The following is a 23,571-nucleotide window of genomic DNA, read 5'->3' as shown; positions in this document are numbered from 1 at the left end:
TCTACTATTTGTATTGTGGGGAGAGAAGGTATTGGAACATGAGAATACATTTCAACACTGCACTGATTACTTATTTTTAGGTTCTACATAAAGCTATTTATGTAGTCTATTATGGTAATGGAACCCTAGGATTAAAGCTCTAAGATGATCCGTGCTTTCGGAGTTCACAGATGGGCACAGTGTTCTTGCAGGCAGAGGATGGTACCAACCAAGGAACTAGCTGCAGTGATTAGGGCTATGGTTTCCAGCACTGTCTTGGGAGTGAGGACAAACAAAACTCCTGAAAATTATGGGGCTCCGGGAGTGTGGATTAATAAGAATGGTAATGAGGTCTCATTTGTTTGCATATTTCTGAGCTAGGAGAGAGAGTGGAGTTACTGAGTGCTAAAAGAGGAGTCATCTGATCTTAAGTAGACGCCAAATCAAGAAGTCACACAGACTACTGGAATGAGGCAGTGACCTACTAAAGCTAGGCAACAGAGAGTACAGAAATAGCCAAAAGGAAGGTAAGAATTTAGAGACTGGAAGAGAGGCATTGGTATAGGAGCACCTGAAAAAAATATCTTTGCTTATAACTTTTATAGAAAACAAATTTTATGATTTGTAAAAAGACTTTATTTCCATTTATGTTGTCCACTCTATAGAAATGCTATATCACTCCTTCCTGCCAGTTCCTATCTTTCCTATAATATTGTAACCATTGGTTATCTTTCACATAGTAGGGTGCCAATTTTTGTCATGTATTTTATTTCATTGAATCTGAGAAGCCATCAACTATAAGATTCATCATTATTTTAGGTACCATTAAGAAAGAAAAACGGTCACTAATTAATTATAAGATGCCTTTCCCTGTAAGATTTATTCTAATTTCAGAGCTGTTAAAAGGTAAAAAAATGTGCACCTTAAGAACCAATGAAATATAGTATTTTTATTTAAATATTTTATCATCTGAGCTTCGAACAACTATAGTGAATTTACGGTATTCACATATGCTGTAGACACACAGCTAAGTAATATTCAGAGCATTACTTATGGTATATCTAGTATGAAGAACAAATTATTTTTATTAATCTTTTGGTGAAATATTTAACATTGACAGTTAAATGTCTAACTAAAAGTAAAGTTAAAACATCTTAGACATAGCTATAAGAAATAAGTGATGACATACTTTCCTGTCATTCTGGATAATACTTTACCTTCAAGGCTGACATAAACAGTGTATATTCAGACTCCCAGTCCCAATTTCTGTGGAGTGTTTTTAAGGCATGAGTGAATAGCACCATCGACAGACAAATCCAGGATAACTTTTTTAAAACACTGTTTAAGAAAAAGAAGCAAAACAAAAAAATTGTCTACATCACCAAAAGCATTTTGCCTTTTAGGAAAGAGGTAAGAACTATGTTAAATAGCCCCAAATATGTTTGAATTTATTCTCAAGAGTAAGGAACATCTAATAATCATTCAACTTCAGGGCAAACACCACCAAAAAAATTATATAAATAGTCCCTTTCACTTCAGTCTTCAAATATATTAAATATCCCAATATTTGCCTCTATTTCAAAAGTTTTATTTAGATTTAATGACAAAAAGTTGATAAAATCAGTTTTTAATTGTGACTTTTTATATTTAGACTCTTCTGTACCATTACCTACAACGTGAATATTCTTAATTGTGTTTATAAAGGGTCAATCTTACCAATGAGTATACTTAAATACCTTTGCTTACAATATATAACACAGATGATCATGGCATTCTTAGAATAATTTTACATTTTAAAGCTACAGTTATTTATTAAAAGCCATAGAAAAATTAATTCTCTATAAAATAGATGCAAATTAATTATACAGTTTAAGCTAATTATTTGGGACTCAATTTCTCATCTATAAAAATATGGTTATATTTCCACAATCCCTATGATCTCATTTAGTACTAATATTCTCTGAGTCTGTTTTTAACCTGGTAACAGTTCAATTTCTTTCATTTTGATAGATCCACTTAACCAGGATAAAAAGGTATGGATCAGAAAAAAAATGGACATAGTCCCTTTGGAAGCAGTCAGATGTAAATTTGAATCAAGACTCTGCTGTTTACTACACACACTCTGCTGTGTGATCTTGTGTAACTCAGGTAACCTGTACGAGCTTTAATTTTCAAATGTGCAAAACAGAGTTAAGGAACGTCAAGATTAAATGAGAAAACAAATCTAAGAGTCTATTATGGACCTGGCACATGGTAGGCACTCAGAAAATGGGTAGCCATTATAACTGGACATATGGATAGAAACTAAGAGAAAAGGTTTGGTAGATGGTAGTAAAAATTGTAGACACAGATGAGATCATCCAAGGAAAATATACAGTGGGAGAAAAAATGGCTGAGTAAAACTCTGAGAAATAAAAAGATATTTAAAGAGTAGATATAGCAAGAAGAATCTGAGAAAGACCGAACAGAAATGAACAGACGTGGAAGAGAATGAGGAGAAAGACTTCTTACAGATGCTGGGGAAATAAATTTTAAATAAAAGCATTGACTGGATTTAGCTACTAAGAGGCAGTTTGTTATATGTGTTAGTAGAATGATGTAGAGAGAAGTCAGAATTCTATGGGCTGAAGAGTGACTGGAAAACAAGAAAGAAGAGACAGTGACCATTTCTTGCGTACATACAATGTGACTATTCTGTTCCTTAAGTGTTAGTTTAAGGCAACTAGGCCATGGTGGTTATGATGAAAATAGTGATGACAGCAAGAAATTACGGACTGCTTATTATATTTTACATATATTAATTCAATATGACTACCTTAAGTGAGAAGACTATATCTTAGTTCATTGTATATGGAAGTGGCAATGGTCATTTGTAACCTTAGTCTCAATAATATTCTTGTTTTCATTTGGGTCTGACTCAAAGTTTGTTATGTCTCAGGCTGTAAAATGAAATTATATAAATATGAGGAAAAATTAGGACGAGGTAGGTGCTACAGAGCTTTCCTAACTTGTGTTACAGACAAATGAGACTATCAAGATGAAAACCCAAAAGGTATAGTATGACGTACAAAACTGAACTAAATAAAGATTTTAAATACTTAAATGTACCACACTTGATTCTACAGTCAGTAAGCATTAAATGAACTAACATTTTAATTCACCTTTTGTTTGATATTCTCTGCCATCCATGGGCTACCAAAATACAGAACCCCATGCTAGGAACATATAATACTCGCTCAGCAACAACAAATCCAACTGGAAAAAAAAGGTTTGATGCAGGAATAAATGGTAATGCCATTAAGCAAAGTGCCTACAAAGAAAAAGAAGATATTTTATTAAATTAAAAAATATTTAGATGCTCAACAGTCAAATCCAAATATTTTATCATTTAATTTGAATAATGTACTGGTGTACCATTTTTAATAATACTATAAAGAATACCAATTTAAACATAAAGAAGGCAACTTAGGAATGATAACAACAAACATCAGGATGTATGTCAGCAGGGTGAGGTGAAGTCTTCCTGAAGGCTAGAACTTATAATTAAGGCTCATCTAATTAAATAAAAAAGAAATATTTTTGAAAAAATATCTAAATTAAGACTGATAATTTTTATACATCTAACTTTACGTGCATGTGGTAAAAATAAATTGACAGAGAAAGATGTTAACAGGTTTTAACAAAAAAAGTACAAAGGTTGATAAAATTGCTAAACATGCCAGTTGTTATAATTTTACTACTATAAATAACCACATCATGTTGGAAATTGATAAGGTGCATTTCAGACAAGACAGGAGACTACTACTTCTGTACCTCAGCATTACTTTGCGTAATATTTTTACAGGTCACATATTTTTAACAGAGGCTCTGTATAAAACTGCCCCCTTTAAATCAATAGTTTTTTATTCTGTAAGAATTTCTAAAATTCTAACACTGTAGACTGAAATAAAATTTCACAAAAATGCTTAGACTTTTTTGCCGTTTTGAAAATGAGATGGCATATGGTTTCCAGATTATAAAGCCATTACAAAAGGTAGGACACAAATAACTAGCACACAAATAACTTGTGGAAGGAAATAAGTTGGTTGTCATTAGGACATCTGTTTCTATGGACATCTGCTTTTTCTCACCCTGATTTGCTTTTATAGTACCTAATCAAATAAGTAAGTTGTTCCTTCAGCTTCAGAAGTTTGAGAATATTCTAATAGTTTGAGAAAAGAATGTCTTTTCTTTATTATACTTTATTAGTGAAATATAGATGTAGAGATGTACACACAGTGAAAAGAATACTTTTTCCAGGGGCCGGCCCTGTGGACGAGTGGTTAAGTTTGCAACTCTGTGCTTCGGCGGCCCAGGGTTTTGCCGGTTTGAATCCTGGGTGTGGACACGGCACCGCTCATCAAGCCATGCTGAGGCGGTATCCCACACACCACAACTAGAAGGACCCACAACTAAAAATACACAACTATGTACCAGGGGGCTTTGGGAGAAAAAGGAAAAATAAAATCTTTAAAGAAAAGAAGAATATTTTCTCCATGAATCACAAATTAATAGTCTGTAATGAGGCAATATTGAATCTGAAAAAAGCACTAACCATCAAACTGCTCAGTATCATACCAATTTGTATGTCTGAACTTTTAGTGTTTTCTTTTTAATCAAAAAGGTAAAACATTAAAAGTGCATAATTCACCTTCAATTTCCTAGAAATCCTTGCTAAAAATCATCAGCTAGCTGTGAAACAGACAGAGATGTTCTTAAATGTGTAGTCCTTTTTTCATCAATACTCCCTATTAATTCATGGCTACCCTAAAGCAAATTCATTTGAAAGAGTTAAAAGTGTAAATTTCTCGAAAGATGCATCATGGACTGATACATAAGCTACACAAAATAGAAAGGAATTCTCTCAGAAAATCTATTGGTTCTTGGATAAGAAATGTCTCTAATGATTAACTTATTCAGAAGTTCTAACATGCTCTCTATTAACATATGCCAACCTAGTTAACTATGATTAACATAATTTTCTTCTAGTGATATGAACTCTCTTAAAAAGGAAGGATGGCAGTGGAAAGAGCAGAGTTTGGTGACAAATCCGTTTCACTGCTTACTTTCTATGTAACATAAGGTAAACTACTCAATCTTCTTGCAACTGTTTCTTTATAAATATAATGGGAATTAATAAACTACTTACATTATAGTGTTGAGATACATATGACATCTTATTTAATAGGTGCTGACCATGGAATCTGGTACTTGGTAGGTACTTCTTTGATCTACTTATCCTTTCTAGAGATCTTCAGAAGATGTCACCAGAAAAAACAGCATGGTTTAGGAGTATACTTAAAGCAGTTATACCTAAGGTCACAACTGTTCCTTTTTTGTACACATAAAATAAAATTTATATAAATCTATGTTTATTTCATTGACACTATCCTCTATTTTTTATTCAGCTTACATTATATAAATCATTTTTAAAAAATTCAGTTACCCCTCCTTTTTTTTTACCTTTCAGCACTACTTTGGCCTTGGATGCATTCTACCATGTATCTGCTTTGTTTGTATTTACCTGAGCAGCAAAGCACTACTAGAAACACTCCCAAAGCAGAACAGATTAATATCATCATCAGTTCATGCTCATCAACTTCAAACTCATCCTTAAGACTGCTCAGGATTCACAGGTTTCTATGGTAGGCTCACTCCAACTCTCTCCTTGACTATTTTGAATCTTGACAACTTTTCTCAAACTTTTGATCCATGTTACTTTCAGCAGGTGACCACACTTCCAAACTTCACATAGAAAACCAAAGCCATAAAACAAGAATTGCTTCAATTGTTGCTACTAAACCTATTAACATCCACATTCATGCTCATTTCCATCTTCCTTGTAACATACGAGGTGTCGCCATCTATCTCAGGCCAGACCACAGCTGTACATCCCCTGCTCCTTACAAATCTCACTATCAATCATCTTGTCTTTCATTTACTCAACCACTGTCTAATTAATTACATCCCTCCTTCCTATATTTAAATATGCCCCGGCCTCTCCAACCTTAAAAATCTCCTTTGACAACAACACATCTTTAAGCTATCTTACCCATTTATTATGTCCCTCAAGTACAAAACAAGTTTCCACACTCTTAGCAAACACCTTTTGTAGCCATGGTAACAATTAGTTGATTTTAACTCTACTTCATCAGTCGACATTTCAACTCAATGAATATGTTTTTGCAAGCCAATCCTTTAGTGATATCCTCTTGCTTCTAAAAGTCAGCCAACTGAGTACATCAATAAAAGTGATTCTACATGCCAACCAATCAACAGTCTCCCCCTGACATCAACCCACTCCCAACTCTAAAGGACCACCAATTCCAGGTCTCTATGCTTCCCCTAAGCCTGATCAGCAGTCTATGATACTTGAAGCCACTGCCTGACCAGCAGTCTCCTCTTACTCAAGTAAGCAACAAATTCAAGCTTGTTTCATTCTTCGAAATAGTGAAAGCTAAATTACCCTTACAGGTTATCTTCACTAGCAATCTTCACTTCCTCATCTCCTAATCAAATCACTCCACATTATTTATGTTTTAATAAATATTATTTCATTTAAGTAAATAATACATCTAAAAGTGGTCAAATCCAACTGATCTCACGTTTCTAACAGACAGCATCTGTTAGTGTTACCCATTCCATCTCTCTTGAAACACTTTCTTACCTTTCTGTCCATTTGGCCTATTTCCTGTTTACGTTCATTCTCCTCTATACAACATCTAAATATGGAAGTTTTTAAAGATCTGCTTGTAAGCCTCTTCTCTTTCACTCTATTTAGCTCCTCAACTATTTTCTGAGGGAAAATTAAGAGCAAACATTCGAAGACGTTCACCATGTGTATGAATTAATGTCTATTCTATGCCTCTAGAATGGTACTAGCTGGTTACCATCTTTGAGTGAAGTGACAAAACCTGGTTGAGAAGGGCTGCTCTATAACCTCTCCATAAGCCTTCTTATCCACATCCCGGCTTCAGTTATCATCTCTTTGCCAATCAAACAAATGTTTATGTGCAGTTCAGGCTTCTCCTCTGAACTCCAGACACAAAGTGCTACTCAAGATATCCACCAAGACATCTCAAAGGCACCCGAAACTCACCAAGTCCAAAGACAATAGTAAATATAATCTCACCCCCAAACCGTATATTCTTTTAATCCTCTGTGTATCTCAGAGATTGGTTTCAAATTTCTCCAGCATTTAAGTTCCCTGGAGATGGAGACCTTGTATTTCTTTTTCCTACCATATCTCCACTGCCTAAAATGCTGCCTGGGGTACATAGGTTGCAATAAAAAATTTTCATTGAGGGGCAAGCCTGGCGGCGTAGTGGTTAAGTTCAAACATTTCGCTTTGGCAGCACAAGGTTTGCTGGTTCGGATCCCAGGTGCAGACCAACACACTGCTTATCAAGCCATGCTGTGGCAGGCACCCCACATATAAAGTAGAGGAAGATGGGCACAGATGTTAGCTCAGAGCCAGTCTTCCTCAGCAAAAAAGAGGACTGGTGGCGGATGTTAGCTCAGGGTTAATCTTCCTCAAAAAAAATTTTTTATTAGTGAATAAATGAATCTAGTGGCTGCAGCCAGAAATAATATTTGCAAAGTATTAAAAACACTCTCTGGCATATAGTTAATACTCAAGAAAATGTTAAAGACTATTATTGTCTTCAATATTTTAAAAGTGGCAATAGAACCACTACGAAGAAGAAGTGAGGGCAGAGTGAGAAAATCATAAAGAAACAGACTTTAGAAAAAACAATAACAAAAAGATTTTTCAAATAATCAGAGTTCTCTGAACATAACTTAGGAAGTAAAAATCTTGCTAATGAGAACTGAAGAGCTATATAATTCTAGCTGCATATCTTACATGACATTCCATGCTAAGAAAACAAGTATATAAGATCCACTTCTTCAAAAAGCACATAATCTAGTTGGGTAAAGGTAAGAAATATAAGAAAATGATGCCAAAAGGGATGGTTCAGGATATCAGAGTTCCTATCAAATTACAGAAATTCATAATCAGTTTTTGTTTTACACGCTGAATATATATGTCAAATTATGCCTTTCATATCCTGATACATAAATCTTGAAACATAACTTTAGGATAACTTAAAATAAGTTCATAAATTAGGATGATGTTGAACAAAAAAAGACGCTGTTTCCAAATAGATGCTTTTGATGAATTAAAGGCAGTCTCTTAATCAACTGAATGTAATATCCTCTGAAAAATTAAGTAAGTTTCTCACCATTAAAACAGTCTTGGATGAATCACCAGGGTATCTGAGACCGAATACTCCCAGAGCCCCCAAAAAGCAGAAGAAAGTAAACGTGGCAAGATTTCGAATATCTAGAAACGACTCTATAAGTGGTATTGTTCCCATGGTCCAGTCACAGCAGAGCTCTGAAGGATTTAACAGAAGCCAAGCATTCACAGGAAGGAGGTAGTTAAACGTTAGCTGCCTTGTAGGAGTTGGGCTTACAGCAGCTGGGTTATCAAACCTGTATAAAGAACGAACAAAAAAGCTATTTAAACTAAAAAACTTTTTAACCACAAAATTAATATACATCTATAAGTAAAATACTGAACAAGAATAAAAGCAATATCTTATATGTAATCTTGTTAAACAGAAGACACGAATATTTTTTATGGATACTTAGCTTCTTGCCAGAGTTCAAACTGTCTGTGCTCCATGAAATGTCTATGAGAGGAGTGATGTTTACGAAGAACTGTTTGAAGGGCAAGGAGGTTATTTACTTCTAATTTATTATTAGAGTAATTCAGACTTATGTATTATAATATTATGACACTCTGCAGAAGTGTTTTAATTAAATTATGAGCTTCTGATTAAAAGTAACAGGAAAAGTTTTAAAGATCAATTGTTGCCTGTGTTGTATGAATGCTTCTGAGAACATGAACCAATGTTTTACTACATGAGATGCTTCTTTCAGCCCTAAATGCTAATAAAATTTATGCTTCCTAGAAAGAATTAGTACGTTTTTCTCGTCATGGGCAGCCGAAACTATACTAGCTACGAGCTTTTTCTCTTTGCTTAGACATTCAGGAAGCTAAAAACCAAATTTCCAGTACAGAGTGGTAACTGTACAGGCCTATGTAACATTTTATTTGTGTTCTACTTTTTATCCTAGTATAAGGCTATATCCTAGTTTATATTTCCCTAGGTCATGATATATATTTTTTGGTGAGGCAGATTCAACCTGGGGTAACATCTGTTGCCAATCTTCCCCTTTTTGCTTGAGGAAGATTGTTGCTAAGCTAACAGCTGTACCATCTTCCTCTGCTTTTTGTATGTGGGGTGCTGCCACAGTATGGCTTGATGAGCAGTGTGTAGATCTGTGCCCAGGATCCAAACCTGTGGACCCCAGGCCATCGAAGTAGAGCACGCGAACTTAACTGCTATGCCACCAGGCCGGCCCTAGTATTTACTTTTTATTAACCATTTAACATTTTTAAGAAGACCAAGTCAAATAAGTGGTAGACATTGATTCTTCATTGACTTAACCAATTTAAAATGAGAAATTGAGTTTTTAGGGAACTATGTGTTAATGTAGCCAATAAAAGTAGAGCATAGCCCAAAGAAATAAAAATCTGAAGCTGTTCATTTGAAATGTACCTTAAATACATAATTTGACTTAGTTTCCAGGAAAGAGGCTAAATTAATGAAATGTACATTACATATATCATGACCATAGGGCTGGCCTGGTGGCTGTTAAGTTTGTGCACTCCACTTTGGCGGCCCAGGGTTTTGCTGGTTCGGATTCTGGGTGCGGACATGGCACCATTTCTCAGGTCATGCTGAGGCGGTGTCCCACGTGGCACAACCAGAAGCACCTAGAACTAGAATATACAACTATGTACTGGAGGGCTTTGGGGAGAAGAAAAAAAAGAACACTGGTGACAGATATTAGTTCAGGTGCCAATCTTCCTCACCAAAAATAAATAAATAAATAAAATAAAATAAAAAAGAGTAAATACTATTTGAACAAATAATATTTTGAAACTTTCATATTTGGGGGCCGGCCCGGTGGCACAGTGGTTCAGTTCGCACACTCTGCTTTGGTGGCCCTTGGCTCATGGGTTTTGATCCTGGGTGTGGACCTGGCACCGCTTGTCGAGCCACACTGTGGCGGTATCCCACAGAACTTAGAGGAAGATTGGCACAGGTGTTAGCTCAGCGACACTCTTTCACAAGAAAAAAGACAAAGATTGCCAACAGATGTTAGCTCAGGGGCAATCTTCCTCACAAAAAGAAAAAAAAATTTTTTTTAAACTTTATATCTGAATATCTTCATATATGAAAAACAATAAATCTTAACAGTCAGGACTTGAATTCTCAAAATAACCAACAGAACTAAATATAGACTTGTTTTTTTCCTGTAATCCATTATTCAGAGTTCATTTTTTACAATTAACAGTTTATTTAGGATAGCTGATTTAATAACTGAACTGTAGAGAAAGAGTATACATCAAAGCAAGCCAAATCATATTGTAATCAACATCATAGGGTAATGTAATAGAATAAAATATATACGCACATAAACAATTTTTAAATGCTTACATTTAGAAAATATGTATTTATACGTAACATACCCCATATCACCCATCCACACATACACACAAAAAATACATTCACACCTATAAATCACATTTTCATACTGTAGAACTGGAGACAGAAAACAGTCGATTCAAATTCTCTAAAAGAACTGATAAACAGAACAAGAACACTGAAACTAAGGGGTAGACAAGTAAATATAAAGTATATATCTACAATTCAATCTATTTTCCATACTTTAATACTTAACGTAGTAGCATGAATAGACCCAGAGGTAAAAATTCAGGAAGTTAAAAAGTAATTATTCTTCAAGGAAAAAAATGCTATTGAGAAGGCCAATTATGTGAAAAATATCACAAAGAAAGTGTTGGACGTAAGACAATTATATGAATAAAATTTGTTCTAACCAGAGCCACCAATGCACTGTCATGGATAGCAACATGAACATTTTGACCTTTTGTTAAAAAATCTTCTGGCATGTAATGTCAGTCACTTAAATAAAATTGAATAGGAAACTAGTATACATTTCATTTTAAATTTCAGCTGAGGAGGTGAAATGGAAAAACAATAATGTTAGAGCAGGAAAAGATGATACGCAGACTGTTAAAATTCAGTATAACTTTTGTGTCTAGCCTTAAAAAACTGGAGAAGATATATAAAACTTTTTTTTTTAACACACTGAGCATCAGGCAAAGAACAGTGATAACTGAGAGAAGAAAAACAAATGAGGGAGCCCTACATGGAGAGTTTAGTATGGATAGACTTTTTAGTCTGTGGAGCACTGAGGGGGAACCTGGGTGGAGACCAGGAGTATCCATGAGCTGAGAAGATGGAGCTAGAAGACCTAGCAGTACAGGGAGCTAGAGTTAGTGGGCAGGATATGAGAGAGAAGAAAGCTGCTGAGAAAGAGAACTCAGGAGATCTGTAGAGGGTCTCTCTCCAGTTTTCAGTGCTGATGAGAAATGATTAGCATACACATGTGAGGAATTAACCAAGGTCAGTGTAGTGGGTTGAATCATGTCTCCAAAAATTCACGTCTACCCAGAACCTTGGAATATGACCTTATTTGGAAATAGGGTCTTTGCCAACGTAATTAGCTAAGATGAGGTCATACCGGATTACAGTGGGCCCCAAATCCAATGAGTGGTCTCCCTCTACAAAGAGGAGAGAATAGAGAAATACACAGGGAAGAAGGCCAGGTAGAGATGGAGCAGACTGGAACACACCAAGGAATACCAAAGACTGCCAGCAACCGTCAGAAGCTGGAAGAGAGGCACAGAACAGATTCTTCCTTGGAGCCTTCAGAAAGAACCACTGACACTCAACACCCTGATTTTGTACTGCTGGCCTCCAGCACTGTGACAGAATAAATTTCTGCTGCTTTAAGCCACCCAGTTTCTGGTAATTTGTTATAGCAACCCTAGAAAAACTCAAAAACAGGAAAGCACCTCCCAAAAGGATTAGATAAAAGTTCCCAAATATCACATAGAGCCGGGAATAGTTCCTCAGCAGCCAGAGTAGAAATAGTCATAATTCACATTGCACAGGGGAGAGCAGTCAGAAGGGTCTTGCGTCAACAGTGCAGCAAAATTAGCCCTATTCTAAATGCTGCCGTGATCTCACAAAACAAAGCTTAAAAGCAAGACTAGAAGATGAAACATTTTTCAAATAACTAAAATGTATCCCAGAACAAAGTTCTAACATTACCAGGTATGTGAAGAACTAGAAAAATACAATCCATGAGGAGAAAATTATTCAATCTAAATTGATCAAGAAATGACAAAGATGATAAAATTAGTAGACAAGGACATTAAAGCACTAGAACATGTAGAGACATGGAACACATTACAAAGGTTCAAAGAGAACTAGAAATGAAAACACTTCTGAGATAAAAAATAACTAGAAGAAACTAAGGGCAGATTAAGACATTGCAGAAAAAATATTAGTGAGCTTGAAGACACAGCCAAAGAAACTATCCAATGAAAAGAGGGGAAAAATAGCTTTGGGGGGAGGGCAATAAACACAGCATCAGTGTGACAACTTCAAGAAGTCTAACACACATATAATTGGAGTCCCTGCAGAAGAGAGGAGAGAGAAAATAAACACTTCAAGAAGTAACAGCTGAAAAATTTCCAAAATTTATATACAGAAAAACCTACAGATTCTAAGAAGCACAATTAACCTAGCACAAGAAACATGAAGATAAAAGAAACACTGACTGGAAGTTTGTACCTTTTGACCACCTTCTCCAACCAAACTTCTACTTAGAAGACAAATAAGTTCTGGGGATGTAATGTGCAGCATGGTGACTATAGTTAATATTATTGCATTGTATATTTGAAAGTTGCTAAGAAAGTATATCTTAAAAGTTTTCATCACAAGAAAAAAAAATTTGTAATTATGTGTAGTGACAGATGTTAACTAAACTTATCGTAGTAATCATTTCTCAATATATATGGATCAAATCATTATGTCGTATGCCTAAAACTAATACAATGTTATATGTCAATTACATCAAATCATTATGTTGTATACCTAAAACTAATACAATGTTATATGTCAATTATATCTCAATTAAAAAAGAATAAAGAGAAGAAAAACAATGATAAATAGAAAATATTAAAAGCAGGCATAGAAAAAAAGACATACTACATGCAGAAGCATAAAGATAAGGATCACAGATTTTCCACTGAAAACAACGTATGCCAGAAAATAGTAGAGAAACATTATTAGAGTTTTGAATGAAAAACAATGTATAATTCTACACTCAGGCAAAATATTTTTCAAAAACAAAGGTAAAATAAAGATATTTTTATATACAAATGCTAAAAGAATTCATTACCAGCAGACCTACACATCACAAAACATTAAAGAAAGTCCTTCAGTCACAAGGAAAGATGGTACCAAACGAAAATCTTGATCTAACAAAGAAGTGAAGAACACTAGAAACGGTAACTTTATGGGTTAATATAAAAGACTTTTTAAAATTATAGTCATGAGTCACTTAACAGAGATCTGTTCTGAGAAATGCTTTGTTAGATTATTGTGTTGTCGTGCAAACATCAAAGAGTGTACCTACACAAACCTAGATGGCACAGCCTACTACACATCTCGGCTATATGGTACTAATCTTATGGGACCATCATCATATATGTGGTCCATCATTGACCAAAACGGCATTATGTGGTACATGATTCCAAACATGATTGTTTAAAGCAGAAAATAACAGAAAGGTATTGTGGGATTTACAATGTATTCTCAAGGAAAATGTAGACAAATAGCACAAAGGCTAACTTCTTACTTACAATGAGTTTATTTATTATATATATGTTTACACTATATATGCTGGTATTTATATGAATCTATACCTGCCATTATAATATCCCTTGAAGATAAACCATGATAAGCAGAGGATATAGACAAAAAACTCTAAAGCAATCACTTAAAAAACACAGCAAAGATTTCCAGCTAATAAGCCAACAAGGAGATAAAAATGGAATACTAAAAAATACTCAACCCAAAAGAAGACAGAAAGAGAGAAAAAGGGGAACAAAGAACAGATGCGAGAAAGAACACAATTAGCAAGATGGTAGACTTACATCAAATTATATCAATAATCATATTAAACGTGAAAGTCAAAACACTTCATTTAAAAGAAAGATTATCTGACCAAACAAAGGAAGACCCAACTATATGCAGCCCATAAGAAATCCACTATAAACATAAAGATATAGATAGATAAAAAGTAAAAGGATCGAAAAAGAGAAACCATGTGACACTAACAAAAGATGGCTGGAGTTGGCTATATTAATATAAGACAAAGTGAATTTCTGAGTAAAGATTATTACCAGGGATAAAGAGGCTCACTTAATAATGAGAAAGGGATCAGTTCATCAAGAGGACATTACAATCCTAAATGTTGATGTGATTAACAATAGAGCTTTAAAACACATGAAGCAAAAACTGATAGAACTTCAAGGAGAATTAGACAAATCTACAATTATAGGCAGAGATTTCAACATCCTTCTCTAAATAATTAATAGAACAAGTAGACAAAAAACACACTTAACCAATTTGGGGTCATCATCTTGATTGTGGTGGTTTCATGAAGGTAAATAGATGTCAAAATTTATTAATTTGTATATTTAATACATGCAGGTTTTTAGAAAATATTAATTATACGTCAATAAAGCTGTCAAGAAACCTCAATGTAAATCAAAGACTTTCTGAAACATTTACAATCACTTAAAATCCAAAGTTAAAAGAAAGGGATGGAGAAAACAAAAAGAACCAGAATTTCATACCTGGTGAATACTGGAAGTTGGGACTGAATAACCTGGACTCTAATCACAACAAGCAACAGTGTACTGAACATCAAAACAATGAGTTTTATTAGTGTCTGCAGCATAGAAAATGGAATACTACCCTTTCCACGGAGAAACTGTCCAGCAGTAGTACATAACAATGGCAAAGTATACTAGAAAAGGGAAAAAAAAAAGTTTTAAATAACAACAACATACTACAAAGTTTTCAACAATATAGTACTTTCTAAATGCAGGATTAGACACAAGCTGACTGTAAGTGTAAAATCAATATGGAACAATTTGTAGAACTGATGATTAATAAAACTGAGCCCAATAATCTTATCCAATAATGAATTATACTGCACAGTATTCCTGTGTACTTTTCCAAATTGCCTAATCATTTCATTACTGAAACTTAACAGCAGTTCTTAAAAAACTGAAGGTGTTCTAAAATGTTAAGTAATTTTCAGCGAGTATGAGGACAAAACATGCTCATTACTTGCAAATTTTTTGTATTATTATTGGTAAACAGACTGATTTACATAATGATACATTTAGAAAATAAGCTTATTATAATCTGATTCAAATAGGATAAAAGATAGCAACAAGAAATTTCTCTCTCTCCTTACCCCCTGGGCAATAAATACTTCATACACACAGCAAATTCCCACAACCGTTATTCCTTGTTCTTTACACAATGTTGCAACAGCCACTAAAAACACGGTCAGTGCAATTGGAGTCCACACTGCAATTTAAGAACAGAAAAATATAAAACTACACAAAACAATTTTATAATATCATAAAAGGATATTTTACGTTAGACAACTATTAGACATTACCGAAAAATTTTACCTGTGATTCCATATTCACATTTATGGGAACATGTGGTATTTCCCATTGACCTATACTTTATATTTTAAAATTTATTTAACTGCTGTAAGTTATTTTTGCTTTACATGTTCAAAACAAAACATCAAGATAGATAATTTGAACTAAAAAATTTCCATAGAGAGGAAAACATTCTAACCAAATGCTAACTTTTAAAACAAAGGTAGAATGGCCAATTTGGAGAAGAGAAACTTACAGGCTTAAGTGTCATGATTAATGAACTATCACTTTGAAATGAAAACAAATGCCTGAAATTGTCACACAGATATCTATATACTTTATTATATCTGCAACTTATCAAAAACTTGAAACTGGGCTGGTCCTGTGGCTGAGTGGTTAAAGTTCCATGTGCTCCACTTTGGCAGCTCAGGTTCGCAGGTTCAGCTCCCAGGTGCAGACCTACTCCACTCAACAGCCATGTGGTGGAGGCATCTCACATACAAAATAGAGGAAGAATGGCACAGATGTTAGCTCAGGGCTAATCTTCCTCAAGCCGGGGGCGGGAGTGGAGGGGGGTGGTGGAAGAGGAAGATTGGCAACAGATGTTAGCTCTGGGTGAATCTTCCTCACCAAAAAAAAAAAAAAAACAAAAAACCCAGAAAACCTTGAAAGTGAAAACTAGTGGGCAAAGTAGAGTACCATTCTCATTAAGAAAAGACTATAAAACATGAAACAGGTTAACAATAAGCATTTAAAGCAACATGATTTAAAAAAAAATTTTGCAATAGAATATTTATAAGTTCTATTTAAATGGAAAACCTACTTCATTAATTTTAAGTAAATGTCTACTACTTAGTAGTAATTTGATTAAAGAATAATGAATTGTGAGAGTAGTTCTGGATCTACTACTAACTTTCCTTGTGACTTTGGGCAACTGTTCTGAGCCTCAGTTTTCTTACTGGAAAATAAGACCTCCAATTCTTTTCCTGTTTAAAAAATATGTGGTAGTATGACTGTGTGACTTCAGTTTTTATTCATTAAGAACATAATCAAAGCAAAACTCAAATAACTGACACAAATCTAGGTGTAAATAAGAACAATTCATGAATTGAATATATTTTCTTTTGTCATTTGGCTTAATAAAGCAATCTATTTTTGAAACTGTTTTCAATTTTGAAGTACTCTATAGACTAAAATTACTGAAAGGAAAAACAACTCAAATTCAAAACATTGTTGGGGATACTAAATATAATATTATTCCTTTTTCAAAAAATGTCTCATTTTCTAGTTGGGCTAAAATCATCAACAATAGTGTAACAGATTATACCAAGGGCTGAACTCTCATGCTAAACTCAACAAGAAATTCACAGAGGAAAGAAATCAGTAGATGATTATTTACAAAACAAGGTGAACCTAAAGTTGGACCTTAAAGGACATACATGAGGTAGAAAAACTGGGAAAGGGGTATGTGTGAATAAAGGAGTGGAGCAGGGAATAAACTTGGCAAATAAATGATATAGAGAAGAGTATAACTGAATAGGTATGCATATATTAAAAATTAGTGGGAAATAATGTTCTTGAAAACAGATACTTAAAAAATATATTTTTTAACCATTTATATAACCAGTTTAGCATATATTATTTCATTGAGTCTCAAAATCATGCTATAGGATAAGAGGGCAGATATAATCACATCCAGTTTTAAGACGAGGCAAGAATTTTGGAGGTTTGAAAAACAGTCATGCACAATTAGGAGACCACGACCATAACATGGTTCTTCTGATATTAGATTCAGAGCTTCTTATCAATTTGTATCTCCACTTCAAGGAAGAGAAAGCAAACAGCTGCCTTCCAAAATATTGGATGCAATCTCAGCAGCCGATAGCTCTAATAAAGGCAAAAGCTTTACTAAAACCAGTCACTTCAGTTTTTCAACTCTTGGTGATTAAATTACTATATGAACATTTCGATTTTTACAATCAGATCTCTGTGGCTAAAGTTACCACGTGTGATTTTGTCCAAAACAAGTACCCTTGCTAAATAAGCTAACGACACTTCATTCTGTAGGGGAGAGATAATAACCAAATAAACAAGTAAAGATGTATTTTGTCAAACGGTGACATAAGTGTTAAGGAGAAAAACAGAAGGTGAAGGAAAATCAAAGAGTGTGGAAGATGAGTGGTGCTACCATTTGAGCAGAAACCTAAAGAAAGGAGAAAGCAAATGCAAAGGCTCCGAGATGGATCATGCTTATAAAAAGGGTATGGGGCATGAATAACCTAGAATTTAAAGTGACTAAATAATTACAAATTGAAAATCTTTGTATAGGACAACATATATTAGATAGAATGGGGAATACAAAGATGATGATGAAACTGTGGTCTTAATGGTAAAATTATGTAATGTGGAATATGAAGTATCATAGGGGTTAAGAGGACAGAGAGATGTCCAAGGCAGGTGTCAGCATTCTTTTCAACTAGAATTTAAAATATATTACATCATTCACTTATCATTTCCTCGACAAATATATACTGAACACCTACTGTACACCAGGAACCATTCTAGGAAATAGAGACAGAAAATGAGAGAAAGTTACCTGCACTAATGAAGGGTACATTCCATTGTGACAGAGCAAACAATAAAGGGGTAAAAAAACAATGTATATTGTGTATTTTCAGGTTAGAGATGAGTCTTGTGGGAAATGTAGGTTAAAGAGAGAGAGAGCAACTTGATTTAGGTTTTGTTTTGAACAAGTGGTGAACTAGCGTGACCTGGTGACCTGACCCCTTCTCCAAAAATCAACCCTAGAAAGTGAGAGGGAACTACGCCTCCTGAGCTATTTAAAAAAAAAAAAGAAACAGAAACTCCTAGACATTGAAGGTTATCTTAAATGTGTGCATTTCTGTGGGCGTTACGAGGGACTGCATCTGAAGCAGAAGACAGAGTGAGAAAAATGTTTTTTAACTTTGGCTCTAGTCAATCCTTACCGCCTTGGGCAGATCACTGTCTGCTCCTTCAGTGTAGAAATCTGCAGCTACTGTAGCTTGTAGGTGTCCCAGGGATTAAATTGGAGCACTTGAGAAGTCTTGCTGGGGTAAGGAGTAGATGTTTTAAAAAGGTGCTCACTGACTCTTAGACAGTCACTTCCACATACCTCCCATCTAAATGCAGACGGACGGTGGACTGGCCTTCTCTCAGTGCTGATTCTCTTTAAGAGACTAGAGGGGGTGCTTGGTAGAATGGCAGCAATAGTGATCAACAATGGCCCTGGGGAACCTGGAGCTCTCCAGGCTGGGTTTTAATGAATCACAGGATGGACAGGGTGGTCCTGGTCTTTCTCTTTAACGGACACAGTGGTCGATAACTTGAGAACTTGTGTCTTGAGCTCACAAACCAAAACTAGTAGATACATGAAGGGTACAACAATCATAAAAAGGAGAGAGCAAACATAGTAACATATACTACCAAATCAGAATTACTTGAAAAGAAAGACCAAGAATTTTTTTTTTTTTTTGAGGAAGATTAGCCACAAGCTAACTACTGCCAGTCCTCCTTTTTGCTGAGGAAGCCTGGCCCTGAGCTAACATCCGTGCCCATCTTCCTCTACTTTATATGTGGGATGCCTACCACAGGATGGCATGCCAAGCGGTGCCATGTCCGCATCCGGGATCCGAACCGGCGAACCCTGGGCCGCCAATAAGCGGAACGTGCGCACTTAACCTCTGCACCACCAGGCCGGCCCCGGCCATAATATTTTCTAAGTTTATCATTCATGCTTTGCTTACGATGGTATTTAAAGAGGATATTGGTTTGCAATTCTCTATTAGTTACTGAACTACCTCTAACTGCATGATAGACAACAGGGGAAACAGGTATACTGCTTACTGTGAACAGGTATTGCTTTAAACCCCTTAACAGTTTAAGTTATCTAATCCTCACAATAGATAGGGACTGTTGGCATCTCCATTTTATAGATAAAGAAAATAAAGCACAGAGAGGTTAAGTAATTTGCCCAAGGTAGTAAATGGAGCTAGTAAATGGTGGATCTGGAACGTAAAGCCAGATCTTAAGAGTCCATGCTCTTAAGCTCTATGCTCTGCTGCCACCCAAACTGTTTTAAGAAGGCATATGTACAGCAGCAAGAGGCAAACCTACTCATAGCACAAATCTAAGAAGACACTAAAGCTGTTTGGCTAAATTACTTATTTCTTGAATCTTAGTTTCCACAGATAAAATATTAGACTCCTTATCATCTTTGGTATCCTTATCCTTACAGTACCTTGGGTCAAGAGTGAGAAAACTCTCCAAGAGTATAAGAAAAAAACCCAGAGTTAAATTTTAAGATCAGTCAAATACAGGTTAAAGCCATTATGTGAAGCCTCTTTCATGCCCACTGTGCCTACACTCTTAAAAAATCATTTTTATTGCTTGGAACTTGTTTTCTGACAATGCCAGGCAGTATTAAGACTAATGAACTATGTATAAAAAGCATTTTCCAGAGTAGGCCACATGGTAGGAACTCAATAAATAGCTGAACTATGATCAACACACAATAAAACTTATACTCTAAAAGGCTTTTAACTCTGCCTAAACAATATAATTCACAGCCTTCATAGGTGTTATTTATTGAAAGACAACTGAAGTATTGATACTTGTATCATTTACAGGTAACAGCAGATGGAACTAAGAAGGACTCTAAAACTTATAGGGTAATTTTTAAAAAATTAGATGACACAGAATCTGTTTGTCATGATAAAATATAAACTACACACAAAAACTTAATATTGACAATATTGCATACTTTCATTACATACATACAAATATAAAAATGAACCCCAGATGTGGCATATGTTTGATAAGAAGCACTTGGGAGTAAATAAAAATTACTTGATCAAGTTTTACAGCTATAGAAAAAAATTAAATGTTAAGACATTTACCTATGGAATTATCTGGTCCTTTTGATTTGGTATATGACAAAAATGCAGCTAGAAAAAAGATAGATGACAAAAGTTCTGCTCTTCCTACAACACCTGTTACCTAGAAAGGGAAGGGGGGTCATATTAATAAAGAGCATCTTGAAAATTTAACTATATGTAATAGTAACAGCACTTTAACTAGAAACTAAATTGCCATAACTTTTCAAGCCCACATTGTTTCTTAGACGTTGAGTGCCCTCATGTGGTGAATTTGTATATCTTCCATAAAAATAAGTTTACCAATGACTGTAATAGTTTTTATTAGCACTATTTTGAAATAATTAGACTCAAAGGAAGTTGCAAAAATAATACAAAGAGGTCTTGTGCACCCTTTACCCAGCTTCCTCCAATGGTAACATCTTACATAATTAAAGTATAATATTTAGACTAGTTCTTATTAAAAAAAAAAGAATAAAAGCCAACTCCTTACATATTTTCTTAAAATATAAAGATATCAGAAATTCAATGTTATATCTCAATAAACCTGCAAACTAAAGTTTAAAAAGACAATAAACTTTAAAAAGTCCTTTTAAATTCTCTAAGTTTAAATATAAGCCTCTCCCTTTTACAGTTATTCTGAACTCACTGTAAAATTTAAAACAACCTATTATTTTTGTTAATGTATGAAAAACTGTTCAGCTAGACATCAAAAGATTCAAGATAGTGGGAGAGACACACAACCTCCCTCCAACACAGACACACATAGCTTAAACATATACACTTTTGAATACAACCAAAAGCTTGTAAAAAAGCAATTGAACAGAGTTCTCTTTGCTCTACTGAGGGGCAATTTTGGAGTTTCAAGGTTACCAAGAAAACTAGTTCTAATTTGAGTATATCTTGGTAGGTAGAGGCTGATGGACATACTGGCAATAACAGAGACAGTCACAATTTTGAAACACACGGCAACAGACAATAATATGAAAACTACCGAGAATCATCTTTGTTAGGATGTCTGTTCATGTCTGCATATATTTTGATATATTTTCATCTCTTAGTTAAATTTGCCTTATTGACTATTTTCTGTCCTTGAAACACAAAACAATGCCAAATTGACAAATATTTAAAATCTATATTCATAAAACAAGTAGCAAACAAAAGAACTATATTCATTTATATTTTACATTACTAAAAGAGATCATATAGCTTATGTTCTTAAACAATGTTTTAAAAATTGTTTTAAATTTAAAAATTTTATGTGGTAGGAAGTTGGACTCTGTACACCAAAAAGTTAAGACATTGTACTAATTTAAGTCTTCAAATACTTGGATTAAAAGTCATTGTTAAATTTTTTCTTAAAAATATTTATCCTTCTAATCACTGTCTAGGCTTTATTTTAAAAAAAGGAAGAAAACATTGATTTAGAGTTTACTTACTGCTTCCGTGTGTATTGGGTGCACTGCAAAAAGTAAAGAAGCAATCATACTACTCCTGCTGTCCAGAAAAAGTTTGCAGACTTTAAGAAATATCACACTAACCACCGCATGAAAAATCATATTTAGGAGATGATATGACATTGGCTTTAGTTCACTAAACAGATAATTGAGGCGAAATGTCAACACTGTTAAGGGACGGTAAGACTTGTGGCTTCTCTCCTAAAAGGAAAAAACAATTATTGATTACTAAAGTATCTTGGTCATCCAGGGTACACAAACTAACCATTGCAAATACTATTGAAAGTATCTACCTTTAGCTGAGAAATAACAAAAAAATAATGAAATGCCCCAAGAATAACTCAAACATAAAAGATAGCTTTATAATCTGTTTTCCTATTTCCTTAGTCTAAAAACAAGGCAATTTCCTCTCTGATATCAGAATTAACAGTACAGGAAGAACATAGGATTATTAATTCCTCTTCAATACATAGATTTAAAAAAAAAAATTAGGGGCCGGCCCAGGGGCGCAGCAATTAAGTTCACTTTAATGGCCCGGGGTTCGCCAGTTTGGATCCCGGGTGCGGACATGGCACCGCTTGGCAAGCCATGCTGTGGCAGGCGTCCCACATATAAAGTAGAGGAAGATGGCCATGGATGTTAGCTCAGGGCCAGTCTTCCTCAGCAAAAAGAGGAGTACTGGCAGCAGATGTTAGCTCAAGGCTAATCTTTCTTAAAAAAAAAAAAAATAAATAAAGTAGGACACTGGTGGCAGTGATCAAGTTGGAGCACAGTGTTCTCTCCAAAGTCTGCTTTCCAACCTATTACCAGTACAGGTGCTTACGTAACTGCCGGCTGGGTCTTCAAAAGGAAACAGGAGAACGGGCTGCTTACCTGCACAATCTCAACAGTGATGACTCAAAAAGGCACTGTCTGGTTGTTTTATGAAATACATCTCCATAATGTATAAACCTGAATACATGGAACCAAAAACCCCCAATACTACACAGAGAGTAACGCAAGATCAAAACTTTCTTAGAATAAGAGAATAGACACCTTTGTTTGGTAGTCTCTATGGGCAATAAATCAAATTTTATGTGAAGTACTGAATTTCTTTATAAGGTAGAAGTTACATTTAATCAGAAATATTTTTACCCTAAGACAAAAAACAAACCAGATTTAAGAATAAAACATAGTAAAAAATATATAAAATATTATCCAATTGTAATTTTATATAAGGGAATCCACACTCAGCTTCTTTGCTCTCCTGTTACCGTATGTCGCTGTAACTCTGGTGTATAGGGATAGACTTAAGCCTGTTCATCCCCACGAGGGAACACAAGGAAGCACAAGAAATTGTTACATTTCCCATTTTGAAATTAGGAGCATTTTAATACCTTTGTATTGACTACACATTGCACGAGTGCTATCTACCTAGAATATTCTTTCCTGCTTGGCTAATTCCTGTACATCCTTTGAATTTCAGCTCAGGCATTCAAAATTG

General features: G+C 34.7%; 1 protein-coding gene across 5 annotated transcripts in view; it reads right to left on the bottom strand.

Annotated features, from left to right (window-relative positions):
- TMTC3 (transmembrane O-mannosyltransferase targeting cadherins 3) overlaps positions 1 to 23,571 on the bottom strand; it is a 55,370-nt gene that overhangs the window by 16,986 nt on the left and 14,813 nt on the right. For all 5 annotated transcript variants that reach the window (XM_070254128.1, XM_070254130.1, XM_001915050.6 and 2 more), the window contains exons 3-9: positions 22,071 to 22,289; positions 20,656 to 20,755; positions 15,520 to 15,635; positions 14,891 to 15,063; positions 8,262 to 8,514; positions 3,141 to 3,289; positions 1,197 to 1,317 (exon numbers count right to left, since the gene is read on the bottom strand). In XM_070254128.1, coding sequence (XP_070110229.1) covers positions 1,197 to 1,317; positions 3,141 to 3,289; positions 8,262 to 8,514; positions 14,891 to 15,063; positions 15,520 to 15,635; positions 20,656 to 20,755; positions 22,071 to 22,289 — 1,131 coding nt within the window. The remainder of the gene's footprint in view (positions 1 to 1,196; positions 1,318 to 3,140; positions 3,290 to 8,261; positions 8,515 to 14,890; positions 15,064 to 15,519; positions 15,636 to 20,655; positions 20,756 to 22,070; positions 22,290 to 23,571) is intronic.

The sequence above is a fragment of the Equus caballus genome, chromosome 28 (assembly GCF_041296265.1).
Source record: "Equus caballus isolate H_3958 breed thoroughbred chromosome 28, TB-T2T, whole genome shotgun sequence".
NCBI lineage: Eukaryota > Metazoa > Chordata > Mammalia > Perissodactyla > Equidae > Equus > Equus caballus.
This window is presented reverse-complemented; position numbering and strand designations above follow the sequence as displayed.